The sequence below is a fragment of the Apteryx mantelli genome, chromosome 4 (assembly GCF_036417845.1).
Source record: "Apteryx mantelli isolate bAptMan1 chromosome 4, bAptMan1.hap1, whole genome shotgun sequence".
Taxonomy (NCBI): Eukaryota; Metazoa; Chordata; class Aves; order Apterygiformes; family Apterygidae; genus Apteryx; species Apteryx mantelli.
Window position 1 is genome coordinate 65541496 of NC_089981.1, and position 18836 is coordinate 65560331.

Here is an 18836-nt window from a genome sequence, read left to right on the forward strand (position 1 = left end):
CCTAAATCAATTCCATCTCTTCAGCTTTCTTCTACCAAGGTGCTTATACATCCTTCTATACTTACGTCATCTGTTCCATAAGCTGAGAAGTTGCTGCACATTCATATTTGAATTAAATGTTAAAGAAATACTCTGAATGCAATTCCATGGACTTTTCATGAAGCATAAGATGACTAAAAATACACTCTAGCAGTGCCTGTAGAAAGGAAGTTTGTAGCCAGACTTTCGATACAAGCCTGCTTGTTTTCCCAAGAGTGCTCTGTGTATCTACATACTAGCCTTCAAATGAAGGTTTGCATACTTTGAGCTCTAAGCCAGCTGCAAAGGAGCAGCAAGTTCCATTTCAGAGACCAAGAAAGAAAGGGTGGGTACAGTTTAGTGATTCATTTCCTTTTCTGAAAACAAAGCATGCAAGATTAAGACGTTTATGGTTTCGACAAATAAATCTTATCATTATGCTGGGGGAACCACGACCTTTGAACCAGAATATACTGCACACCTAAGTGGAGATGACAGAGAAAAGTTCACCTGACTGCGGAGTTCAAAAAGCGGAAAAAGCAGGTATATGTTCACATGTCCCCAGGGAAGTCTAGGTGTAAATGATCATGCCCAGAATGTATGTACACAAAAAAGCACCATCAAATTAAGAAATTCAACTGCAAGAGAGCAGAAGACAACTGTTTATAGAAGGTAGCAGACCAACAGCATTCCAGATCAGCTACAGGTAACAATTACGTTGGCTCAAGTTTTGGAGGGAACAAATCACTTAAAACAGTATTATAACCTCTACTGAAGCAGTATCATCATATAGTTACAGCTAGAAAGAATTGCATTTGTGGTCTATGTAGAACACATCAGGGAACCTAATTATAATTTTCTTCCCAGTCTGGTAACAAACAGTTCCAATTCACCAGACATTAAAAAATTCTCTTAAGATTTAGTTTATCCTACAAATTAGAATCATTATAACTTGCATGATAGCATCTCTGGTATAGACAGAGGATGGGATTGTGGATGCACACACATACAGCACAAGCATGCCTAACCTGATGTTCTTACATAATTACTGCACAAAGTTATGCTTTAAAGAATACTTCGGCCTCCAGATAGCATCAGATTTTTCAGTGCCTTAAGGTCAGTTACCAGTCCTACACAGACAGAAAGGGTATTTCTGCCTATCCTGAGTTTTTCAAATACTTTAATGACATATATGGGAAATACCTCATGTAATACTCTTATACCACCATCTTTTGCAGTTATCTTGCATGACTATATACTTTACTTTCAAAAGCACTAGAGAAGAAGTTTTTTGAGAAAACATGAGCCAAGTTTGAACACAGAAAGATTTACAGGCACTGTTACAGACAACAGAAGCAGGATTTATCACAGGAATCTTCTACATAAAGTTGCTTATTAAAAACATCTGCCAAATTCTGGCACAGCTTGCATGGCAGGGTTATACTTCAACCGTAGGCAGAGAAGATGCTACATGTGCAACCTTGAGTTAAGTACACAATAAGAAGTTAGTTGTGGTGCTACCCTGAGAAAACTATAACGCACTGCACTAAAGAGATTGTTCCATTTCTTGCTTCCAGAAGAACAAAATCAGGTGAAAATGGCAGACATTATGTAAAGGCCTTCACAGGATTATTTAGTCTGGAACACTACTTTGCTACATTCCTATTAAAAGTTACTAGTTTCTCATTGCCACATACCACACACACTACAGAAATTTTACTAGAAGCTCTGCAACTTCTTTTTTAGATATGTTACATGGAAGACCGCTTCCAAAAGTTGTTTGCTTTTTTGTCAGAGATTCCTGCCAACTCTAGGAATAAATGGAAGGATATGGAATACGGCTCTGTTCTAGAAAGTGGTCACACTTATTAGAAAGCATTAAGGGAATCAGCACTAAAAGAAACTATAATAGTAAAGCAAGTACTCCACACAAGCAGCTACTTATATGGTATTCTGTGGTATTTGCAGTAATTTTACTATCACCTCCAACGCTCTTTCTTGTGCCTCTTTGTTCTTGAACAGGTGCATGGGTAAAAGGATCAAGATGCATTTAAGAACAAAATCAAGAATGAACTGATTTGAATCATATTTTAAGCTTTCAAAAATCACAAGAGTGAAAATCTGTTTTGTAAAGCAAGTTTAACAGTCCTGTGTATTTTTACCATTTGTTTTCCTAATTAAATATTTGGTTTTTTTCATAGGTATAACCAAATGTTTTCATTTGCAGCTATTTATTTCCAACAGATTTGGCACAGTCTTTTGCTAAATAAAACAAAACACACTTGCTGTAACCACACATGAACAGTATACGTCTTCATAAATGTTCACAGTTTAAATGTATTCTTTTGTTTACTAGTGAATGATTCAATTAAGTTTGGGGGTGGTTTTTTTGCTTGTGATTTGTACTGAACTACATACAGCTGACAGTTTGAATGCTAAAGACAAGGTTTTTTGATAGTTTGCCATAAATTACCTTAAACCACTTCTGGAATATTTATCTAGTATGTTCAATTGATTTAAGGTATACAGCATTTCGATAAAGAATGCTTTAAACATTTAGTTAAGCGTGCAGTTACAAGAAAGATTTTCATAGCAAGTTGGCACTAGTTTAGTGCTTCTCTCAAACAGGCCAATCTCTAGGCTCTCAGCTACCTCTGACAGTGTTCCTCAAGTACTTTAGAGCTCACTGTCATTTGTCTTCACAGATGTTAAAACCCACCACTTTCTAAACTTTTCAACTCCTACTTTCTTAACTGTGAGTAGTCTTTAGGACCACTCTTTTCAACTAAAAAACAGTTCTTTTTCTAGAAGTGATTTCTTAACTCTGTTAATGAAGGCCAGCAGTTATGCCCCCAGCTTCAAGGAAGTTTTCAATGTTTTATGCTCGTGAAAGCGAAGCCAACAAATAATAGAGATAAAGCTTTATTGTCTATGAATTTAAAGTATAACATTTAAGAAAACACAAATAGCTTTTGCTATACAATTGAGACTGAAAAATACAACGTATTACAAGATATGACAAATCGCTCAAGTAGCTACACTCTAACAAAAAAGGAACTTGCACACATTTGTAATAACTACAGCATTTATGCCCTAACATCAGCTGAATTTGAGATGGCAGTCCCAGTATGACTGAAAGATTTAAACAAACACTTATCCAAAGCGACTTCTGAGCAGCACACATTCAGATTTAAGAGAAGCCAGCCATATTAACAGCTACCACAGATTTTTTTACATCGTTACAGAGACACAAATTTTCAGGAACAAGTACAACACTGACACTACACCTACTAATTTAATATGATGGCCAGATAAAAATGCTGTGCAGCTATTCCTTCCACAAAGGCTTATAGCCTTTTGTAATTAAATTTGGCATTAGAAAAGTATCCTCATGCACAGACAAGTTTTTTCAGAAATTTAGTCTTGTCAATTAAAACATCTGAAGGAGACTGCAGCCTTTTCTAGGTCAGCCAATTTTCTACTCACTTTGGTTTTATGCTACTGATGTAATAAATGCAGTCAATCAGAAAGTAATTTCTTTATTCAGGTCTGATGCAAACCTCAGAGTACACATTTCAAACCCATAAGGCATACATTTTTACAGGGGTTCAAGGATTAAATACTGAGATCTTCAACTTGGTCAAACTCTCCTGCAGTCCATGAGTTCATCTGTGTAAACACGGAATAATCTAGGTTGGAAGGGACCTCCAGAGGTCAGCTACTCAACCCCCAGCTCAAAGCAGGTCTAATTAGAGCAGGCTGCTCAGGGCCACATCCAGTTGAGTCTTGAACACCTCCAAGGATGGAGGTTTCACAACCTCTCTGGGCAACTTTGTACAGTATTTGACCACCTTCTTGGCAAATTAATTTTTCCTTATATCTAATCAGAATTTCCCATGTTAAAACTTATGTCCATTGCCTCTCATCCTATTGCTGCATGCTTCCACGAAGAGTCTGGCCCTGTCTTCTGTATATCCCCCAACCAGCTAGAAGTAGACATCAGTAAGGTCTCCCCTGAGCCTTCTCCTCCTAAGGCTGAGCAAACCAAGGTCTCTCAGCCTCTCCTTGTACCTCACATGCTTCAGCCCCCTAAGCATCTTGCTGGCCCTCTGCCAGACTTGCAGATTCAACTGGATATGTCAGTATCTTTCTGGTACTGGAGAGCTCAAAACTGGACACAGTACTCAAGATGTGGTCTCACAAGTGGTGAAAGTGGTGAACAGAGTAGAAGGATCACTTCCTTGTGGAGAAGTTCTTGAGATTTAATTCTTTAGGACCAAAGTTTTTCTTTTTATGAAAAGTATTTGCATACAGATTTGAAAAAACACAATTCTGTACTCAAATTCCACTGTATGCCAGTAGATGGGCCAGTTATTAAAAATGCACTGGTTTAAAATCTTTACCTTAACTTAACCTTTATCTCTATTAAGGGCTTATTCAGATCACTGCTATAATTAACTCATTATAATGAGAGAAAGTTGTCCAGGATCTATTGCATGCATTTTCATAAATGTGTTCTCCCAAAGAAATCACATTCAACCTGATTCTAGGAGAAGTGTCTACAAAACCAAAATGAAGACAGCATTCCACTGCACCCTGAAGCATCACATGAGATGTGCCTACAACTAATAAGATTGCTATCTAAAAAAATCAAACAGAAAAACAATCACAGAACTACACAAATTGTTTTTAGCATGTGGACACCAGAGCTTCCACAGAAAAATATTCTACCCATTTTAATAGCTGTACAAATTCAGGACTTGGGACAGTTTTAAAGGAACACAAATCCTACAGTCTTCCCCCTTCTCCTTGACCAAACTATACCCTCTCTTCCTGAGGAAGTAGTATGAGAGCTGGTTTGGCAAAGCAAGTATGCAATAAATTATCTGGAGACTGCTATACTGTGGCATCTGTAGTCCTCCTAGAAACTTTTAAAATTACTTTTTAAATTTGTTTATATCATTCCCTCTAGTATATAACTGCATAGCAGTGACTCGGAAACAGTATGCACAACAGGAATTAAGAGCTTGAGATCTAAAATCTATATTCCAATTCCTTTGTTTACTTTGAGTCTTTCTTCCCCAGCTTCTAGAAGCATAACAAAAGCCATTCTAATGTGAGAAGCTTAATTAGCGAGTCCAAAAAAACACATTACTGAAAAACTGTTCATAATAATGGGTAGATTCCAGTAAGTTATCATGGAAAATAAGGGCACCTTGATCTATTAAATGTGTCCCAATCTCCTCATATTATGCAACATTGAGACTTTTTTTTTTGAATGCAGTCTTAGAAAACCATTAGATGTTTGCTTTAGAGCAAAACAATACAATGAAGAAATATATTCCAGTTTAAAATTGTATTACAGAAGGAAAAAACAATTTTCTCTGCACCCTTTATTATTCCCACAAGTGTCTTGATAGATCCTAAAAACATTTTTCTATCAAACTCACTTAACACTCTCTCCAGCAGACCAGATATATATAAAAAGCAGAATTATGCACAACTTGGAGAGGTAACTTCATTGTTCTTTTATTTAGACTTGCTTCCTTTCTCTTGGCTGTGTCATTTCCTCATGTCATGATAACATCCTTGGAGATGTCAGGCCTTCATCTTAAACACTGGGGTACTACACTGAAGCATAAACCACTTTTGAACCACCCACAGATTACTACTTTTTCTAATCCTGCACTCCCTTAATTATACATAGAGTCAGGAATAAGTTACTTATTTTTCTTCAATGTCCCACAATTTTTTAATTGCTAGATGGTTCTTCAACCTGTTTTAATAAAGGTGCTGATAATGACATTGTTGCATTCACTGAATTTGAATCTCAAGAGAGATTAACTGTTAGAAGAATCACAAAGAAACTTGAAGACATGACTTGCCACGAAAGCAAAAGGAAGAACTGTTATTTTTCTTAATACTTCAACAGTTCTTCTACCTGCTGAAACTCTACTTTCAAATTGTTACTTTCCTAGCCTCTGGTGAAACTTTCATTGCTCTCCAAGGTAGCCAAAGTCAGCTTGACTACTTTGCATTCCACAGACATCTTCACTTGCAGATTTTAAAGCGCTATATGTGGCATGTACCTATGTATAAATAGGTACAAATAGGTATAAATATGTATAAATACACACAGACACACAAATATATAACGTACACGGTGAGAATTAACATGTTTCCCTTTCTTGCGCAAAGGAAGAACAACCAAAATTCAAAACCCTGAAAGTCAAAGTGGCCAAACCTGAGCTATTTCAGTGACTATACCTTCGGCAGCACTAAACTGCCATCACCATGTGCCATCACTGTGTGAAAAAAGCTGTAAACAGCTAGTATGCCTAAACAGTTAAGAGATTTAAGTCTTTCATCAAGGTTATTACATTTAAACCCTCATTTTGAAAGTTACTGATTTGGTCAATGTAAAATGTTGGAGAAAAGAATACAAGACTCCTAATTATAAACCTTTGTCTGACCAGCACACAGATGCAAGAAAGATCCAAAACTCTGCCATACTCCTTTTGTATCCTCTGATAACGTTACTTCAGCTTAGGTTTTTTGCTAGGATCTCTCATTATCCGTTCTCCAATGAGCCTTGCTCCTTCTACAGATAGTCATCCCAAATGCCTGGGGGCTTGCAAGACACATTCAAAAGTAATAGCACCGATATGCTACTAACTAAATATAATTTCTCAATTACACTTTTTTTTTTAATGCTTCCTCAGTTTGGCAGTGTTAGCTCTTAAATTTACATGCTGCATTTCCCATTATGTTTTCCAAATATGCAGCTGAAGAAAATCCTCATGGAAAAGTTTTCCACAGCCTGCTTTTCTATTCTTTTGAGGCAGAAGAACATGATTGTATTCAGATCTGTGCGGGGGGGGGGAGGGGGGGAAGCTCTCAGCTTCGGCTCAGTATAAAGATTTACAGCTAAGGTTTTGTGGACCACCGTGCTTGATGTTTGCAAGGCAAGACGACCAGTGTCATAGTTCCCTGAACACTAAAACAGCACATGCTGACACTGCTGCCAAAAAAAGCTATTGTACCCTCCTCCTCTGTTTGTTCACTCCTGATACTGTGCTATCCCCTTCTATATGTCAGGACAAGACTACGAGTGCCCATACAGAGAATGAAATTAGGTATATGACCTGGCTTAAAGTTAACTCCGGGAAAAAAAATGTTTAGTTTTAGCCTGCATCTATTCTCAATCTGATTTGCTCAGTGGCTGCACAAACTGACACTAGAAAAACAGAAGGGGCAGCACAGGAGTGAAAACAAGGAGCCACAGGAGGGTTGACAACAGAGGAAGGCTTTTTTAAGCAGCAGTACCAGCTTTAAGTGTTCAAGGAAGCACGACCTATTCCATATCACTGGGATTGCCCTTCTGAGAGTCCATTAAGTACCCTGTATTATAACACAAAGATTTTGCATTTTGCTGAGAAGCAACCAGAAGCACAAATACACACTCGCTTCATAAGTTGTTAATAGAGCAAGATGGCAAGTGCTGCATCAACCTTTAACTCTCCTGCAGAAGGGAGTCCCTATTCCAAGCTACTTGTAACTGCAGCACTGCGCATCGCACCTGTAACAACCAAACAGCGGCGAAGATCGCCTAAAATTGTTTCTTCTAAAACGCAGACCACATTACACTGCGGCCAGGCTTACCCTAAGGGGCTACTGCTAACAGAAACCTCGCACTAAGGGCTCTGCGGCGACTCCGGAGCCGACCGGTTCACGTCAGTCACCAGCTACCGAGCACGGCCCCACGGAGCGGCAGAGACCCCGCCGCCTCCCCCCTTCCCCAAGCGCTGGGGCCCCGCCGCCGACCCAGGCTTCGGGGAACCCCGCTAGGAGCTGCGCGCCGCCGGGCCGGGCCCAGCCGCGCTCCCCCCGCGGCGCGGCGGCGCCCCCCGAGCCGGGCCGACCCCCGGCAGGGCCACTGGCAGCTGCCTGCCGGGAGGCTCCCGCCGCCGCAGGCCGCAGCGGCTCGGCCCCAGCGCCGGGGGCCGCCGCCAGCCCGGCCGCCCCCCGCGCCGCGCCGCGCCGCCCCGCCGCGCACACCTGAGTGTCGGGCGCGGGCAGGCCGCGCACGTAGCCGTTGCGGAGAGCGCCGTGGGCCGCGCCGCTGCAGCCGTTGGCGCGGGGCTGGGCGCCCGGCTCCGCCGCGGGCCGCTCCATCCTCCGGCTCCGGCCGCCTCGCTCCGCCGCCCCCACCTGGCCGCGCCGCTCCTCGCCGCACCGGAAACACAGCTCCATCACCTCCGCCAATCGCCGGCGGCAACGTCACGCCCAGGGGCGGGCTAGCGGCGGAGCCCACGGGGAAGAGGCGGGGTCCGGGGCCCAATGAGAGCGGTGCATGCCTGCTAGAGGAGAGGGGAGAGAGGGGAAGGAAGGGGCTTGCCCAACCGCGAAGCAGAAGGTTCAGGGGGAGGTGGAGCCAGAGGGTTAAAGTTGTCCAATCACCTGGCTGAGAGCTAACGGGGAACGACGAGAGGGGACGAGCTAGCCAATCACAGAGCAAAATGGAGGGAGGGGATGAGCGGACCGTGGGCTCCGTCCAATGAGGGGGGGGAGCAAGGCGGCCGTTGCGGCGGCAGCCAATGGGCGGGCTCGCGAGGCCGGTGTTCGGTGGGGCGGAACAAGAGGCGCCCTAACGGCCGTGCCGCGGGCCTGCCGCTGAGGGCGGGCGGCTCCCGGTGCTCCCCGGCCCGGAGGACCCGGCGCGCCCGTTACCGCTTGTCCCGAGCCGAGCGCGGGGGGTTCCCGGCAGCGGGGAGGGCTGGGGCGGGCGGCCAGCCCCGCGCTGGTCCGGCGGGGCCGAGGGGCTCACGTGGGGACCCGCCGCGGGCCGTCCTTGGCTGGGTCCTGGCGCACTTCGTAAAAGACAAATAACCCGAGCAGGAGTCTGACGGGAGACTCCCGGGCTGAGGCGCCCTGTTCGGCGCGTAAGGTCAGGCTTAATCGCTGCGATGCCCTTTGCTGCTCGGGAGGGGTGAATCTTGGCTCTCGTCTGCCTGGGCAATGCAGGACCCGATCGGGAAACTCTGCAGACAGGCTCCAGGCAGTTTAAATCAGTAGCATTTAAATTTGGACTTAAAAGATAAGTGGATGCTTGAATGCTTTGCTGAATGGGGAGCTGTGGCACCTGTAGTTGCTAGTCTGTTAACTACCTGCAGCTGTGTTTAAAAATCATTTTGTATTTGTCTATGAAATTGACTATTTTCTGACTCGGTTTGGAAATACATATTTTGTCCAAAGACTGGGCAGACTAAATGCTGTGTTTAGTTTGGGGGTAAATCTTACCAATCCTAATTAGTAAAGTTTGGGTTACCAAGCATCACACAGACCATGCCAGAGAAAAGGTGGCTTGCAAACCAAAAAAGCATCTGTACTTGTGCCCTGTCTCTTTCTTCTGTAGTTACAGAAGAGGGAGGGGCAAGGGGAAGGCATCAAGAGGTTTCTGCAAGTTCTCTGAGTGTTAATTGAAAATTTGTTTTTGTCTTGCTTTTCCCTCCCCCAAAAATGGTAGGAAAGAAGTAGCCTAACATGTTTAAGCAACTACTGATGAGATGGAAGAGTCTGACCTGTGATTTCTCCTGGGTAATGGAGAGGCCGTGGTGTTTCCTAGAATGCAATTTGAGACAATCAGAATAAATGCCAGTTAACACAGTGGGAAGTTAATAGGTTTAAGCAGATGAATTTGAGAGAGCAACCTCATCCTTTTCTTTCTAGTTTGCTGCTGTTGATGGTTATTTTTCTGTACTGTAGTCACATCTTGAAGCCTCTGTCATGGATCTCATTGGAAGGTTGGTAGGAGCATGAAGTTCTTAACAAAAGTGAATTAACTTTTCTGAAAAGTCTTTTTTTTTTTTTCCCCCTCCTCCTCAAGAAGATGTGGAAGAGCATTTCAGGTGGTTTCAACCTATTTGTAGGCTGCAATATGCTGCCAATACACTTCATATCTCTAGGCCACCTTTGGACAAGAGGACTTTTTGTAATGGTGGATACAGATGCAGGTTCAGGGGTAACAAGAAGTTCAGGTTGGGTGTGGGACCATTCAGGGTTAGAGCAGAGCTGTGTGAGGCCTTATACCTTTTTTTGCTGTCTATGGACACTCCCATATTCTTGACTGCTGCTAAAGCAGGTATGAACTTGCATGGGAAACATTCTTTCTTCACCTGGTTTCGGTATGCAGTGAGACATAGTCGGCTAAGATGGGATGGGCCTTGTCCCCTCTCTCATATTACAAGGCAGGGAGCATGAGGGAGACTAGTGTTGCTAGGAAGAAGCTAGTGATCATAGCAGCAAACAGCTGTGTTCAGCATTTGAGTGCTTGTGGCAAATGGACCTGCTTTGGTGTAGGTGCAGTTAGGAGTGCTACTGGGGAAGAAGCACAGGAACCACTCTTGCTGCTGAACTTTTTTGGAGAAGGAAGGGAGGACTCTTGCAGAGCTGAAGGAATGAGGAAATGAAATAGAGGATAATGAATGAAAAACAAAAATGAATGAGCAAGTGAAAGGAGTGTACTAGGGGACCATGTAATGTAGAACTTGGTTTTGTCCCCATTACCAGAGTTGGCTGTGGGTATTTTCTTCCTGGCTCCCCTGCCTTTGAACAGAATGGCTTGGGTTATACTGACCAACATGAATCAGCTGTGTGCCATGGGTTGCAAATGGTCCACTCACAGGGTGTGTGAGGCAGTGCCCTGCACCCCCTGCTCACCTGCATATGTGGGAGTTTCGGGTACTGGTGCTTTCTTTCTCATGAGGATAAGCCACTTCAGCTGCCAGGCACTGGATAGCACAGCAGTGTTATCTGTTGAATTTATAGAGAGCCCAAAACCCTTCCACGTGTGGGTACATGCAGACTGGTTACCTCATCCTGCTGTTAAACCCAACTAGCCCAAATTCATATAGTGCAATGGTTTCAGTTTTGGTTTAGGAAAGACAAGAAGAAAAAACATTGTGACCTGCCAATTAACTCCTGTAGGACTGGGCAGTCTCACACAGCAGTTGCAGCACTTCCCTGCAGTAGGACCTCATCATGCTGACAGGACCCACCTGTCCTCAGTGTGGTGCCAATGTAACCTCATATCTAACAAGTCAGACTGGCAGGGATTGCTGCACAGCAGGCTCATATCAACAGACAGCTTACATCATTGACATGAGTCAATGCATGCTGTCTTTAACCATCTGTAGGTTTAGGGATCACAGAGTAGAGTTGTAAAGTTTGAAGACAGCAGAAGGCAAATTCAGCAATGGGGTAACCAGTAGGACAGAGAAGTGCAGCAGAAAAATTTTCTGCTCCAGTGTCCCAAACAGAGCGAGGGCCTTCTCCAGTGATAAGAGATGATCTGGGCTTGTCACTGAGTTGTGACTGAGGGAAAAAACTTCCTTTGAGGAAGGAGACAGTAGATAACTGAGACAGGACTGGGTGTATGAATGATGCCAGCTATGCAGAGAATCTCCATGGAAGTTCTCAAGGCAGCTGTAGTCAGAAATAAGCCTAAGCCATTTACTTTTACATTTGCAATGCAAAGACAGAATAAGCAGTGGCTCAGCCCTTGTATTTAAGGCAGTTAATAGCACATGGGCTGCCCTGAGAGGGAGCACACCATGTTCTCCAGGTGCCTCTCTTCTCTTTCACCTTCAGTCTCCAGGTGCAGGCTGAGATAAGCAGGAAATGATTGTTGAAGGTGTGATTGAAAAGGCTGCTGTTTGGGCAGACCCATGCAGTGCTGAGAGGTGAGTGTGGTTTCTCTGTTTCCTGTTTTGTCTTTCAGGTTATAGCAACTTAGCACTGAAACTCCAGGGACTGTGCAGGGAAGTGACTGCAGGGAAACACTGAACATTGATTTTTAGCTTGAGTCTGAGTGGCAGAATGCCTCCCTGAGGCATAGGAGAAGAATTAGCAGGAGTGTGGAAAGCTCTTTGGGGATCTTACAGCTAATTAAATAGCCCATGAAGAAAGCAGATAGCTATCGGTGTCCCAAGAGAATTTGTCAAGCTGTAGCTAAACTTCATGGGAAGCTGGAGAGCCCTTGGAGTAACTTATAGGAGGGAGTAACCCTTGGAAGGTTGGCTAATCTCATATGGGAATGCCCATCAGCTGCTCTCAGCATATTCTGATAAGTAGGTAGATCTTAAACAACCACAGCAGATTGCTGCCTTCTGGCGGTGGCAGGGGGAGGTAGGTACACCTTCTTAAACAATGTGACTGGTTTAACTTCAGCTCAGCTTAGAATTGTTTTGGCTCCAGGAGAGACCTTTTCTGTCCTTAATGTCTTCTGCAGTGAATGCCACAATTCTGGACTCGCCACAGCTTCTGTTTCATTTGCTCTGTGAATAATACTACTCTGGAAATAACTCAAGCTCTAAAGCTGTATGATGCAGTGAAGCTTTGATTGTACCCTGGCAGCTCTGCACACTGATTTGGACCAGAACTTGTAAATGTGGTGAACTGTTTGCTAGTCCAGCGTGCTTGCCTGGCGAAATGAGCCAGGCTTGCATAACACTTTTATGGGGAAATGGGAAAGGAGTTAGAACAAGAGATATGAGATTGGAGCTGCAAGAGGCCTGAGAGGATACACGAGGGGTTGAAAGATGTGTATGAATATGGGTCTGATGAGCCATAAGAAAACAGATGTAAGAATGTATTTAGTGGTGTGGGGAGTTTTTTTGTTTGTTTTGTTACAAAATAAGTATAAGGTTATGTTTCCCATTGTGCGAGGGAATCAAACAGCAGGAAACGATTTCCTTGCTCATGGCCCCAAGCTTCTTTCAGCCAATACTGAAGACCTCTTTTTTTGTTTCAGTTTCAGTCAGAACTGACTACCAAGGCTATCCTAGCCTTGTTTGGAGTTTTGTTTTCTATGCTTTAGCTGCTCTTTCTCATGTCGCCCATCCCCAAGATTCCTGTGCAGAATGTACTCCGAAAGTCCCCCCACCCACACAGTCAGGATTCCTGGCCATTTGTCTTTCCTCTGAGCAGTGACTTGTGCAGTGTGGGGTTTTTTTTTGTTGTTTTTTTTTTTTTTTAAACAGAGCTGGACTATTTCTCCATGATGAAGCTGGGCTGTTTCCTACAGCTAACTTGATCAAAGAGTGGCAGTTATATCCACCCACTTCCTCAATGTTTCACCCAATCCGTGGCAACAACGGCTTTTTCTGGAGCCTGAGATCTAAATCCTTCCTTATACCACTGTGGTGGAATTGTATGGTGGTGTGTCTTCCCAGGTCATTTACTAGCACTGTAGGACCAACAGAGGCTATAGCTCCAGGAAACTCTGGACTTTCCACCAGAAGAAGCTGATACGGGTTAAAACTATCCTGGCAAAAATGGAGAATTTGGCCTCCCATGCAGTTCACCTTCTGCCCATATCTGTTCTGTTGTTTAGCAGAGCAGGAGAAACAGGTTTGGGATTGAGTGACTGAGGTGGGATGGCTTATTTTATCAGTCTTGGCTTATGTTGACTTTTGTTAATGAAACACCTGACATAGTCTGTGGTCAAGATGGTGGAATATTGGCAGAATGGTGGTGAATTTAGTGTGTGATGACTTGGGCAGTAGTGGCTGGGAACAGTGTAATCTCAGTAGCTCCTGATCTTGTATCTAGTTCCTGTAATATGTCATACATCACCTGTGCTCCTTTAGTTTCTGTGTCCGTCCTTCATGGACATTCACTGTCACTGCTGCCTACTGCCACTCAGTTTGGTGAGTGATAAAGCAGGGTAGTGGAACCTTTCTTTAGATCTCAGCTTCAGTTAGGCTGCTTTAGGCAGTGAGGCCTACTTATGATGAGTGGGATGTCTGGACCAGCCATAAGCAGGATGAGGGGCTACCCATTAAATATTTTGCCAATGCTTGTCTTTGGAGCAAATCTGAATAGCCCAGGAAATGAAGAGGACCATTTTCAACTCCATTCTGACAGTGCTTCCGGCATCTAAACAGGCATTGGTCTCCTTGTTTCAGGGCTCTCTAGAACATTCATTATTAACCCCTTCCTCTGAAATGCATCAGGGGTTTGACCCTGAATAATTGACATGATGGGGGTTCCTATTTAATGACAAACTCATTTGTCCCTGCTGGTTTTGAAACTGAAGAAGGTCCTATGGTTGTAACCTATGACCAGATTTTGTGCCTTCTCTGATACTCATGTTGGGTGATACTGAGCCAACATTTCTTTCTTTGTGCTTCACTGTCTTAATCCATAAAATGAGACTAGTGGAAACCATTACCCTCCCTCTCCCCTTCCCATTCAGGATATAGTGAAAGGCCGCATCTGTGCAGTATAAACAAAGGCCTAATTTACATGTAAATGTGTGTGATATCGCTGTAGCAGCAGAGTTGTACCAGTGAAGCCCTCCTTGTGTGCAGGCAGCTTACGTCAGCAGAATAGGGCTCTTTTTCCAGCAGAACTTTTCCAAGCACTATCAGCTATATCAGCAAAAACATTGAATACCAATATAACTGTGTCTGTATTAGGACCTAGAGCCCTGTGACATTTTAATTTCTAACTTTTGCTTAGTCACATACTTCTGAGCATCTGGGCCTCAAAATTTTGGCACTGTGGAAGTGACTCCAAACTTTTCTCCCCATCACTACACTGGCAAATGGTTTCAGAGCAGATGTGGCCACACTTTATCAATGGCTGCAGAGCTCTCTGAGGAACACTGGTAAAGCGCACTGAGCCTGGCAAAGTGTGATCAGGCTGCTATAGGTAACTTCAAGGAGGACCACAACTGCTTCTGCCACTTTTTCTGACAATATTGTTAGTGCTGCAGAAAATAGGACAGGTTCCCCCTTATTCACCTGGTCCTGCATGAAGACCAGGATTAAAAGCCCCTGTAGGCCTCTGGCACTAATGATGGAGGAGTGAAAGTTTGTTCCATATGGTCTCCTTCACACACTGTCACCTCAGTGGCTGTGCCTGCCTCCATTGTGAAGAGCTGTGTCATCTCCTGGATGCAGCAGCCCCTCATCCACTGCACATGTGGGAACTGCAGTTCTCTTGTCCTTCACTGTGGCCTCCTCTTACATAGCCACTGCCCTGTGTCCCACAGCTCTCCTGCTCCAACTCTTTGTGCCCTCTTAGTCCACAAAGTCTCCACCTGTGATGACTGTGTCATAATGTAACTTTAGTCGGCTGGAAACCCCCCCGAGCTCTTGGCACAAGCCTGTTGTCATACTGGAAGAGGCATGCAAAGAATCAGTGACCTTTGGACGTGCCTTACCTTAAGGGAAATAAATCCAAACTCCTCACACAGCCATTTTGCATTAAAGAGCTACCAAATTGGCTGCAGTGCAGAAGGAGGGTGAGCAGCAAAGGATGAAGTGAGCAAGAATTACATGGCTTCCAGCTAAGGCAGTCTGGCAGACAGCTTGATCAGTCAAGGAATTAATGGCAGCAAGCACTGTTACTGGTGTGGAAGATGAGACCAGGCATTTTGTCCTCTGTGCAGAGAAAGAGTATGTAGGGCCACAGTGCTGACTTTAAGACATCTCTGTTGATAGCCTTCATTTTCATCCCTAACTAAAGCTATTACAAAGGTGGCGAATGAGAAGAGAGCATTCTGTAGAGAACAGGAGAGACAGACAGGGGGGACAAGGGGGCATCTGAATACCCTAGTGCCTGAGTAGACACCAAACCTTGGATTGGAGATGGAAGGAAGAAGCAGTTTATCCCCCTTCAGGTATCAAGTGCAGTTTTGTAGCTTTTCATTCTTCCTTCCTCCTCTTTTGTTCAGAAAAACTGAGTGAAGGAAGATTTACGAAAATGAGTTGATAAAAGTCATGGCCGAAGGCACTTTTGTTTTACTCGGTTTTCTACCTGCAGGGTGAGTCAGTTCAATTCACTGATCCAACAGAAAATTATCCCACAAAAAAAATGACTAGTTTTCCTTTGGATCAGTGAACAGAACTAACTGACTTGGTGGTTAGAGGAAGGAGGCCACAGATCAGTTATAAGAATAAACTACCCCTCCTGTGAAGCAAATGCTCCTTAATTACAAATCCTGTATTTGGGGTGATGGGAGCACAGAGGGAACCAGCTACTTGAGTCAGTTCAGTCCAGAGAAAATAGTACTGGAAATAGTCCTGGAGATCTGGGAAGGCTGATTGCCTCTTCTTTGGACAAGAAGTTTGCTGGACATTATTATTTGGATAAGAAGGAGAGAGAGACTTTGTCATGCTGTGCAATGTATATGGAAAAAGGTGGAGAAATTGAACTGAATCATTAAGTAATCATAACTTGAGTAGTTAAAAACTTTCCATTCAAAATCAAAGTAAGTAAAAGCCATGCCTAAGCTGGGGGAAGGAAAGATGTCAGAGGCTGTGCCCTATTGTACAGGAATCTGCCGCAGGACCCAGGGGTGGATGTTTGGGCTTTTATCAGAGGAACAGTGTCGTGCCCCAGGCGGTATATGCGCTAAGGACTCAGGAGATGCCTTGGCTGCTGATGCAACTCGCAGTGTGCGTCTTGATCAGTATCAGCTGAACAGGCTCCATGCTTGCTCCTGCAAAAGACCACTGTGCCTGAAAAGTGTGAGTCAACTACTTGAAATATTACTATTCCCTGGAAAATCACAGCCTCAATGAAAGCGCTGAAAGCCTGGATGTCTGGTTGCTGTATCAGGCATGGCCATAAGAGGGAAGTGTGTGCTCAAGCATTAGGTGCCTTCCTCCAGGGTGGAGCAGCACCGGCGGGGTGGGCTGTAGGCTCTGCAGGCAGCACTCACCCTACCCCGGACCCACCTCCTGTGCAGGGCTAGAAGAAGGCCTGTGCGTTTGGAGTAACTGAGCTCAGTCATAGTCAGAGATGCAGGTAGCAATGATGAGAGTGGAGTGAAAGAGGGGAGCAGGGGTTGGAACAGGAATTGCCTTGTTTAGATCCCCGTGACTTCTCAAATATAGGGGAGGGTGAGATGTGCAACCCTGACCAGTACTAGGAGAAATGGGGCCATCCTGACTGGAGGTACTGGGCAGCCGGGTAGAGAGATCTGATATCAGTCATATCCTCGGGAAAGTATGTCAAATCACTGGCCACATTAGGTGGATCACACTCAGATCAGGGAAGTCAGGCTCGAGGATATTGAATCTGGGTCATTTTTAGGAGGGGTATGGGGAAGAGTTGAAGAGAAGGTGAGTTGAGGTGAGCAGGGAGAGCTTGAGAAGGGTCTACAAGGAGGAGAATGGGCCCAAGAGGATACAGGCTGGTATCCCTGCTGGCTCTCTAAAGGAGACCTTTTTGCCTGAGGCAGTTCTCAGAGCATTTTGTAGGCTGTTATGTCTAGAGTACACAAGCTATGCAGCAGAACCAAGCAGCGCTTTGTTGCTAGCAACCCTTCAGAGTCCAGAGGAGGCTGTCACCCTAATGAGATGGGCTGCCTCTGACAGTCTGCCTTCCCTAACTGCTTGTTAAAACTCACCATTACACAAGGCAGAAAAGAACAAGTGTCCCATGTGATATGGGAACCTTGGGCCCCAGAAAGTCTGGGCCTGATAGGCCCCATTACCTGAAGCTGTTGTATACGTATGGCTGAGGAGTTTCTGCTTGTACCCTGGCCAGGCGTGGGGCAGGCCTGTGCCCACCACAGTAACATGGCCTGAGCTCTAACCCCACCAGCACCCTCTGGAAGAACTGATGGGACCTGACATGACAGGGGTAGCTCAGGAGGCACCCCCAGGTTTTGTTTGGTGGCATTAGCAAGAGCTGAGTTTGATCTGTATGTGTGGAATGACACCTGATTGATGTGTAGAAGAGGTAGCAGGGACTCAGCTCATGGTTTCTGTCTGCAGTTCTCTTGCTGTGCTGTGAAATTGGTCACTGCTGTTCTGTGCCTCTGTTTCCCTGCTATCAGGAGGGAGCTGAGTCCCTCTCCAGGGATCCATAGGGTGCTTTGAGGAGAAATGGCATCAAAACTGATTTCCTACAGTTACCTGCCAAGAAATGTGAGCAGCAGGTCCAGCCAGGAGGGCCAAAGGACCTGCCCACCAGCTCCTCATGAGTTCACAGTGCAGAGAAGGGCCCAGTCATCTCCCTATGTATCTGTTTCTCCAGGACAATTTTTCCCTCAAAGGCAGAAGCAGGGGAAAGCGAAGGAGACAGAGATGAACTTATTCCTTGTTCATGCCACAGTGTCTGAACAAAATGCATCTAAGAATAAACTGCACAAAAACTGTAGACAGGTTTTGTGGCAAGGCTGTGGGAGACAGGTAGCGTGTGGTTCTTGGAGGCTGGCTGAGCATGCACTAATTCTGTGCTTCTGCAGCATCTTATGTCTGTGCAGCAGAGGGACATAGAGCTGTAGGAGCAGGGACTGTAAGCCTGGCTGGTGGTTTAGAGGCATTGAGGATGTGGCTGGAAGAGAACTGAGGGAATGTGTGTTGCTCAGCACATGCATGTTGTGCCCATCTTATATGGGGGAGGAGGGTGTTGCAGAGCAGGGTATGTAGTATGTCTGTGCCCTGTGTGGGGACTAGGTGCAGGAGGTTGCTGTGTGTGCATATGTGTGCAGCATGCTGCCTGTGCTATGCAGAGGGCAGATGTGCTGGGAATGGCTGCATATAATGACACAAGAGGTTACTTTGCAGTTAAATGAGGCAAAGCATTACCATGGTGACTGTGCTCTCCTCTCCTCTCCTCTCCCTGCCAGATGCCAGGCTCCCAGGCAATAATGTTTGTATGCTCTTCTGAAAGCCCCAGACCACCTTCCCTCTTTTGACAATGGATGAGGCTTGTGCTGACTCCTCTCTGGACAGTGGGAGTGGTAAACCCTGGTTTACCACATAAACAATGTGGTTTCTGCACACTCCATCTTTACA

The 18836-nt window shown here is 44.9% G+C and overlaps 1 protein-coding gene across 3 annotated transcripts in view; it reads right to left on the reverse strand.

The window, feature by feature from the left end:
* The window catches only part of SPTLC2 (serine palmitoyltransferase long chain base subunit 2), a 74947-nt gene extending 66742 nt beyond the window's left edge, over positions 1-8205 (reverse strand). For 2 of the 3 annotated variants that reach the window (XM_067296875.1, XM_067296876.1), the window contains exon 1: positions 8077-8205. In XM_067296875.1, the coding sequence (XP_067152976.1) occupies positions 8077-8193 (117 nt within the window). In that variant the 5' untranslated portion in view covers positions 8194-8205. Of the gene's footprint in view, position 1; positions 35-8076 lie in introns of those variants that run through there. The other variant, XM_013940600.2, reaches the window with a different exon arrangement.
* Between the last annotated feature and the right edge of the window lie 10631 nt (positions 8206-18836).